The sequence below is a fragment of the Uranotaenia lowii genome, unplaced genomic scaffold, assembly GCF_029784155.1.
Source record: "Uranotaenia lowii strain MFRU-FL unplaced genomic scaffold, ASM2978415v1 HiC_scaffold_1106, whole genome shotgun sequence".
In the NCBI taxonomy this organism is placed as follows: domain Eukaryota; kingdom Metazoa; phylum Arthropoda; class Insecta; order Diptera; family Culicidae; genus Uranotaenia; species Uranotaenia lowii.
The window spans coordinates 1-9,524 of NW_026597085.1; the positions used below are offsets into that span (position 1 = coordinate 1).

Consider the following 9,524-nt stretch of genomic DNA (forward strand, 5'->3'; position numbering starts at 1 on the left):
CAATCAATATCCGAAACTGATCGGAAAAAGGTTGAACAAACTGTTGAGGAATGCCGATAATTTGAAGGATCCTACCAAGGTGGTTGATCACGAGGTGGAGCAGCTTACGTGATCTTGGCTTTCCTGGAAAGAAAGAGAACGACGACTGGAATACCTCCTAAGTGGATTAATTATAATCAGCTTCTGATTAGCTGTGTGCCAGAAGTTTCAGTTTGACCAAGAAGTTTCTCTAAAAATAATGAGATAACAATTTTTATTTTTATCAATTTTCTTTATTTTTAGTAATTATCTCTTCATATATATATGAGTTATAGTCATATAACATAAAATATAGAGAGAATAGTGTCCTTTTTTTTGTTGTTTTCTTCCATAATATGATATATACATTTACACTACGCGCATTTTTTTCTTGTTGATCTTACTATTTGTGTATGAGAAACTGCTGTAAATAAAACCCTTGAAGGCTCTCAGAATACGTGATTTTTTTTTCTTGATTTTTCATTTCTTTTTGCGAGAATTAAAGTATAGAGAACAAAATTCGCAACATAACGAGGCTGGTGCATTTTGGGTAGTTTTTTTTTCTCTCTGGGCATTGAAACTTTTCCGATAGCAAATTTTGTTCTACATCTCCAATTAGCAAATAACAGTGCGAGTTTTATACTTTTTTGTTTTGGTTTTCATATTTTCGCAGACCATCAATATTTGATTTTTTTTTTCAGAACGGCACAAAAAGAACAATATCAGTTAACAAGTGCAACAGGATTACTTTTTCTCTTGGTTTAGCTCAGCTCAGGTTATAAGGGTGACTTTTAAGTTGCCAGAATGTGTGTGAGTGTATGCGTGTTTGTTTTGGTTGTTTTTACTGTGTTAGATTTTCACTGCGTGAGCGCTAACAAACTCTGTTCTTAAGTACATATTTGGTTTTGTTTATGCTTTCTTACACTTTAACGCTTTTGTTTATATGGGGCTGATGGTTACTCACTACATGATGAATGTTTTCTCTAGTTTTTTTTTAAATCCAGCATTTGGCTATGGTTAAATGAATGCGTGACTGTCTATTGATTTTGAAGAATGGGATTTTTGGGTGCTTAAAAAGTTTTTCTCTTTTTTTTCTACTGTGTTAATCTTTCTCTTTTTAGGGAAAATACATTCAGAGGTGTTCGTTTTTTTCCTTTACGAGTTTCTAGGATACTGGTTACATTTCATTTTTTAAGCAGTTGCTTTTCTACGTTTACTTTCTATCAATTTACATCAGTTTGTCACTCGTCGTTCTAATTGTAAGCAATTTTTTTTATTAATTTTTGTATCTTTTTTCATGTCAAAATCCATCATATGGACTGAATATATAAATCAAAATTTCAACTTTTATGCAATATTTATTCGATCCAATAATATTTCTTCCTTGCCAATGCTTATCCCTTACATAAAAAGCGTTTCCAAAAAAAAAGTTTTAACTACAGTTACGTCTTTTCAAATTGATGTCATCGACACTTATGGGTTTTCTTTTCCATTTTCAATGGACGTTTACTATTGTTTCTGTTTCCCCTATCTTCGGTTTTCATTTTTATCTTCTCATTGGGATTGGTATTTTCGTTTCAACTTTTTGATACTTTCGCTTGGAAAGTTGCAAAGAAAGAATTATGAAAATGACTAATAATTTCAGATAAAATTCGATGGGCCACAACCTAACTTTGGGATCAAATCAATAAGATAAAACTCTAAACTAAGTCTAAACTAAAATCTAGAGCTCTATTCTGAATTCAGATTTAAAATGCAAATACTAAAAATCAAAACAAAATCTGATATAAGTGAAAAACTTTTATGTTGAAAAGTAAAAATGCAGTGTCAGTGGGTTTTCTTATAACTGCACCGAAACAAATCCACTAGTAAAAATTACGATATTCCTTCTATGATTTTCATTTTTCTCTCTTTGTAAATTTTTCAGATTAACATAATCTCGAGAGTATTCCTTTTTATCTGTTCTTTTTAACTTGACTTCTTTGATAGTTGATTATCTTTTTCAGTAACATTAGCATCAATTTACACTCATTTTTTGCTCAATTTCAGCCCAAAATCATAAGCAATTCTTGATGGTATTTGTGTAAGCATTTGTTTGTCTTCGAAATATAAGTTTGCTTTAAGATGCTGGTAAGAAGTTTTCCAATTGTTCTATAAGTTTTTTTCTCAGTGTGTTAATATACATTCAAGTTCTGTGAGAAAATCATCACCTTTGGTGGTTCGTTTTTCAATGTTCATTTTCAAGCAATTTTTTTAAATATATTTTTTATATTTTGTTTGGTTGTTTGTTTCGCACCTTTCAATGTTTCTTAGAATCAAAAGGAAATTTAGGCTTGCTTTTTTCAGTTGAGTGAAACTTCATGAATTCATTCATTTTTTTTACTCATTATCTTAGCAATAATGAAACGACATGTGCATAAAAGAGTATACAGAAGTCATGTTAGTGTTGTTTTTTATATATATATATATATATTTTTTTCTCTGTGTGTGTGAGTTCTACTGGAAAGTGCATCGGCGAATTGTGTTTTGTATAAGAGAGTATTAGTAGCCGCTTCAACTACTAGATGATGCTGCTGTTGTTGTTGCTAATAGCAACTAGCTAGAGATGGCGTTTGTTTCACATTTTATGTTTATCAATGTTTGCTACGATTGCTTGGATCTTTCGTTGAAGCATTTTAAATTTTTGCTTTTCATAAGGTTCCTTAGATTTTTAGGAATTTGTTTTATTGTAAGTAATTTTTTTTTCTTCAATAGGTATATGCATCTAAAATTGCATTCTATGGGCTTGCGCTCTGTTTGGTTTTGATGTGATTTGCCTAGTTCAGCATCAGTTCTAAAACCGATTTTGATGGTCAGTATATAAAACTTATGAATGAAGTTGTTCTATCTTGTTTTTTTTCTCGGGATGCTTTTTGAATTATGTTCATGTTTATGTTGTATTATAATAATTTCAGCCGTATCATTATATATTCATATGCACATTTTTGCTTACTTTTATCCCAATAGATTAGCTGTCAATCGAAGCGATTAGTTTGCCTCAACTTAACTACAATTATCATTGATTTTAAAATTATTTGTAGGGTTTATACGTAGATCTTGTAAATGTCTTAACAACTTATTTGTAGCACATTTTAATATGTAGATTTAACTTTTCAACAAAATGATTTCAAAATATAACCAAAAACAAAACGAAATCTGATTGTTTATTGTAAAAAATAAACCTTTAAAACATTCGAGATCAAAACGGATTGACGCGTGGCTTTCAAAGGCCGCTGCATAGATCCGGAATCAAACCATAACCTTAAACTTCAAGCCTTCAAGGTGGCGTTCCCTAAGGCCGTCACCTTACTCCCTTAGCTTGTGCCAGTCGGCGATCTGTCGCCGGGGCGAATTGCAAACCTCCTTCCAGTGGTTCAGTGCCGATCCAGTACTCCGAGGTCCTCCCAGCTCCAGCCGCCCAATTACTTCGTTCTTGGTAACCCTATCCCAGTCCAGTAGCATCAGCTCCAGCGAAACGCCCTCCAACGTGGCTCCAGCTCCTTCCGTAGATGGAATGTCGAAAGCGAAGCTTTCATTAAACACCGGACTCAGGGTACGCTTCTTAACGTGAGTCTTCTTCTTGGCAATACGCTGCCCATTGTACAGCAGATAGATCTTGACATAAGGATCAGCCAACCCAGTGACGTCCATTCGTGGAAGGTTCCGAGCCTTCAGTAGAACCACCGTGAGCCGAGCTGCGGCCGGCTGCCAGCAAAGTGAGATCAACAGCTCTCCACGTCCCTGGGCCCGAATCTTTAAGCTACGCGGTTGAATTTCTCGGCTCAGGGCAACCTGTTGAATTTCGATCTGCTGCAAGTCGATTCCACTCAAGGGGCAAACCACTTCACCAATCACGTCATCCCGGCTGTAACGGTCGAAGCTTAGCACTACGAAGTGCAGGGACATGCCGGCCAGCTCGCTCAGGGTCAGACCGTAGAAGGTGAAATCCTCGTCGTAGACCGGATTGCGGGTGTTGCGAACGACTCTGAAAAGAAATGGTAAAAAGGAGGGAGTGTTAGATTCCCAAGCAAACAATTTCAACAAGAATAAGCACGAAGCTTATTCTTGACTGTAGAGTATGTAGACGAAAAAGTAGAAGATAAACAAATCAATAGAAGGTAGACAGCATAGATCATCCACTGATCACACTGAGCATGACACTTACACACTTAAGTTTTTCTCCTGTGATTGTAACGATTTCGTCCTGTATTTTTAACAGCTGAAATTACAGGACGACTTCAGGACAACAAAAACGCTTAGGAAAACAACTGTCAAATTCACCTGAAGGTGCTAAACAGGTTTCTCCTGTAATTTGCAGGGAATTTTGAAGTGTTCCTGTGGGCTCGAATCGGCTTCCATCCACCATTTTAAAGAATTTGGAAATTTTTCAGCAATGATTAAAACTTTTTTAAATAAAAAATGAAAATATTTATTCAATTTTCGCTATACACTAAACTATAAAGTCAGTTGAAGGATCTAAATGTCCATTGTTTTTGACGGCTGATCGGCACTGTTTTTATTTCCACGCAATGAACTTTTTCTCCAGCCTGGGCAAGTTTTTCGGCATTCTCCGATGTTGTTTCCAATTTGAAGCATATTTCACCTGGAAACCAAAATAAAAAATTGGTGACACATGAATTTTAGGTAAACTTTATATTATTTAATTTAATATTTACCTGCTTCAGCAACATATTCATGTTTCTGATAACACCGATACTGGATCTTATTTATCAGGCGTCTCGTAGGCGTCAGGTCCAGCAGCGGTCCTGAAAATGAAATTTTGGGCCTCACACTGTACTGCTACTGGATACCAATCCGACATCGAGCTAGCTTTGAAAAGTAACTTAAGCCACACATATGATTCCTTCACTAGACTACTCTTCAACACAGCCTCTTTGTACGTACCGCGAACCACTGGAATACCAGGGAAAAAAGCTGTTCCATGGTGGGGCCCAGAAGTTCGAGACTCCATCAAGCTTCGCCGTAAAAAACTCCGAGCACCACGTCGCCTCCCTAATGACCACCCTCAATAGCTTCTCGCTCTTGGAGAGTACAAAACTGCACGATCTGTCGCTAAAGCTGCTGTTAGAACTGCTAAAATAAAAAGTTGGAGGGACTTTGTGGAAGAAATTAATCCTGAAACTCCATCCGCCAAAGTTTGGGATAAAATCAAACGCTTGAATGGCTTCAATCGCACCAGCCGTTTCCATCTGTTGTTGGGCCAACAATACTCTAACGACCCTGCGTTGCTTGCTGAATCCTTCTGCACACACTTCTCCTCCGTCTCCTCTGCGGACCCAGGCCCTAGACGGGAGCCGCTGTCGACTTTGGTACTGCCTCGAACTTCGGATACAACTCCGATTTCACCTTACAAGAACTTAACATTGCCCTTTGTAAGGTTAAAGGACGTTCCACCGGTCAAGACGAAATTGGTTATCCTCTACTGAAACACCTCCCACTTGTCGGCAAAATTTGTTCCTGAACATACTCAACAATATCTGGAACGTCGGCGAAATCCCAACGCAATGGAAATCATACCAATTCCCAAACCGCATCAAGACCTACACCTCATAAACAGCTACCGTCCTATCACCCTTTTGGACTGTGCTGGGAAGATTCTCGAACGCCTGGTTAACACGTTCGTCGCCCAAAAAAAATCTCAGAGCATGATAGTAAAGCGAGAGAGCTTCAGATTTACAACGCGTGGCAGAACTGAGCGGCAACCTTGCTTAAGAGAGCCGTCACCCATATATGGGTGACGTGGCGACGAACGTGTTAAACGCCGCCTTGTCTCCTTCTTCTAGTCCAACAACCTTCTCGATACAAGGCAGTTTGGCTTTCGCCCTGGATGCTCCACCGACGACCACCTCACCACATTTGAAAGTCTCATCACTGACGCCATCAAAAACGGCCAACACATGGAGTGCCAATGTCTGGACCTCTATAAAGCCTTTGACCGGGTTTCCCGGCATCAAATTATGCTCAGACTAAAAAAATGGGGTGTTCTGGGCCGAATGAGTCATTTCATCCGCAGCTTCCTGACTGAACGCAAAGCTAGAGTCTACATCGATGGTAAGCTATCATCCTCTCACACTATAGCAAATGGTGTCCCTTTAAGCTTCTGTCTTGGCCCCAACGTTGTTTCTCATCGGAATGCAATCGCTCTTTGATGTAGTTCCAGAAGACATCAATTTTCTGGCATACGCCGACGACATTACCCTGATATCCGTGTCTTCCTACTCCGTACTATCCAGAAAACAACTACAAATAGCCGTTGATAAGGTAGACAACTGGGCACCTTCCATGGGTTTCACCTTTGCTCCTGAAAAGTCAAAACTAATGCATCTTATTAGCAGGAAGAAAAAGCTGAACAGACTACCCCCACTTATCATGGGCAACAAACTTATCCCCATTGCCCACGCATCCCGCATCCTTGGAGTCCTGATGAATGACAAACTCAAATTCATCAACCATGCAAACCAAGTTTGGAAATCAGCCCTGTCGTTTCTATTATGGCAGAAAGTGGACAGATCCCTTTTGACTACATCATCGCAAAGAACCTTTCCATCAAAACGATCCGTTGGCTGTCCTACAACCGAAACCCCGAAGTACCTATGGTCCAGCGTAACGAAAACTACCTGCAAAAGTATCAAGCACCTATCCCTGAAATATCATCCCGTCCTTAATCTAGACTTAGCAAATTCAATGCTCCTGTCCCAAAAGTCGATCTTAGCTTGCTCTCCGCGGTACGAGCCGGAAGGAGCTCTACCGTTGCTCTGGCCAACTACACCCAGCTCGTTATTCGAAAATACCAAAGCATACACTAGTTCTTCACTGATGGTTCCAACTTGGAACTTCCAAGTCCACTGATGGCCAGGTTGGATGTGGTATATTCAGCACTACCGACTGTGTGGCCATTGCTTTACCACCTAAATGCTCCGTCTTCAGCTCTGAAGCTTTCGCCATCCTAAAAGCAGCCCAGGACCCCCAATATGCCCATCCCTCCCTCAGATGCCTCCCACTGGCTTAAAAACCACCTGCTCCTCTCTTGGGCAAACACCTGGAACAACATCATCGAAAACAAGCTGAGGGAGGTCAAAAACTACACCTATGCATGGAACGACCGGAATTCCTTCTATGAGCGGAGAGCCCTAACCCGAATACGCATAGGACACACAAGATTAACCCATGGCTATCTTATGGGTAAAGAGGACCCTCCTATCTGCCCTGCTTGCAGCGTAACCATCACCATCAAACACATCCTCACGCAATGTCCTATACACCAGCAAGCCCGCCTGAATTGCGACCTAGCCGACAACCTTCGACAGATCCTGTCAAATGACCCTGAAGATAAGGAAAAGGTCCTCTCATTCCTCCGGAGCAGCAGCATCTTCGAAGAAATATAAACATCATTCTACCTATCTTTCCCTACACAAAACCCATTTCCATTCCCTTTCCCCAAAAAAAAATAGCTTAGCTTAACTTAGCTTGGTTGACTAATCATATCCACCTTAAATTATTGAACTCGAAATGCTTCATTTACAGGTTTTTCTTTAAATTGATTCTAGAGGAACTTCGTATTTTTTACATTTGTTTTCAAACTATTCATTTCGAATTCATTGATCGCTGGCGTGGCTAAGCAGAACAAGTTCCACATCACATCAATGGTTGCTACTCCGTGATTAATCGAGGCCATCAATTTTGCACAAAGTCCGAAAGAATGATGCTTGGGATTAGCAGTCATTCTCATTGTACAAAACTGATGCTCTCCCTTTTTTATATTATTAATAACGGCGCCGGCCACTTCCTAGTAGGGAATGGAGAAAAAAAAGGATTGTTAGTTAGATACTCTTTAAGTTCAACTAGCAACCTCTCGCTACTGCACTCCAAAAAAAAATTTAAATAGTCAGAACCAGATATAAGCTAGTATCACAAACTATGGAAACCGTCTATACGTCTGCGAATCCATATTCAAGTATCCAAGGAAGGGGTTGTGTAAGTTGGTGAAAGGTAGAGATCAGGATCCATTTTGGAAAATGGTGCGATCATAGGTTTCCTACACCTCCTAGATATTTTCTAAGGAAACTCCTATTTCTCTGAGGCATTTTATAAATGTCCAATTAAAATAGATCGAGTAAAATATTGAAGGCAATTCAATACCATCCAAATTTATTCCTTGATAAACTAGCTCTTCTTCCTAAACATAATCCTTGTTGAACAAAAGAGTTTGCGAAAAATTTAATGGTTGAAGACGGAAAGTAACTTAAAATGACACAAATTTTTCCAAATTGTATTTCTATGAATATTGCCTTTCTGAAAACTCTTTGATTCTATGCTTTTCTTTGCCTCACATTTTAGAAGTCGTTCTCATCAATAGTAAATCAATAGTAATTTAAGTTTATTAAAAAACATATTTAATATGGAATAATAAAAACATGATGAAGGAAACCAATGTATCCTTGAAATAAATATATTTTTGAAAGGTTATCTTATTAATTTATTTGTATTTCATTTAGTTATTTTTCTGCAACGGAAATTTCCGAAAACATCTCTAATTTTCTCTCACCACAAATCAGTGAAAACTTTTATTTTCTTCTCTTGCACTCCCACGGTTCCTAGTCAATCGTCTACATAAGTTAAGACAAGATGAGACTATTATTTTAAAAATTATATATTTTCTTAAAATGTTAAAGTAACCCTTTTGAACTAATTTTTCAAGGAAAAAAACATTAAAATAAAGAATTACTGATTTCATGATTAAATGATGATTTTGATTTTCAATAGTATTTCAAGTGGCTTAACAGTACATAAGAACGATCAAAAATCGCTGAAAAAAGCTGTGCCTATTTTCCAAATCTTGAAATTTTCAATTTTTGATGACAGACAAAAACGCGTCCTTTCCACTCAGCCACAGCCTACCAAGTCAAAAAAAAAAATACAAAAAAAAAATTGTACAAAAGTAAAAATTACACTAGCCACAGTAGGAGATGGGATGAATTATCTAATAGGATGAAAATCCCTGATAAAAAAAGTTGAGCTCATTCGTAAAACTATTCACTTTCAGTGATTTCAGCCCGATGACCTTCCCTGGGTCTGGCTGGACGACCTTTCATGAGCTTCGATCAGATGATTTCTTGTGGATCCAGCTTGACGATCCTCTTCTGGATTCCCTCGACAATCAGTCTGAGACGAAATTCTAATGAATTCCCGGCTCAAACACTTTTCCCTGGTTTGGCGGGTCTGATTTGGTGACATTTCAGTGGCTTCGTCTCAACGCTCTGCCGGTGAGTTTAAACTGGCAACCTTGCAGTGGATTCAGTCGGCTCAACGACATTCTAATGCATTCCCGGGTAAACGATTTTGGTTTCTGGAATTGCTTCCAAGGTGGTTTCAACATAACCACGTTCCCGTATGTTTGATCCAACGAACTTCCAATGGCAAAAATGTGCCTGGATCCTGCCTGATGA

The 9,524-nt window shown here is 38.5% G+C and overlaps 1 protein-coding gene across 1 annotated transcript; it reads right to left on the minus strand.

Moving 5' to 3' along the window:
- Window positions 1-317: 317 nt before the first annotated feature.
- Window positions 318-4,423, minus strand: LOC129759129 (synaptotagmin-11-like). The gene is made up of 2 exons (XM_055756542.1): window positions 4,339-4,423; window positions 318-4,115 (listed from the first exon to the last, which is right to left on the minus strand). The coding sequence occupies exons 1-2, from the start codon at window positions 4,421-4,423 to the stop codon at window positions 3,364-3,366; spliced, it is 837 nt and encodes a 278-aa protein (XP_055612517.1). The 3' UTR covers window positions 318-3,363.
- Window positions 4,424-9,524: the final 5,101 nt, after the last annotated feature.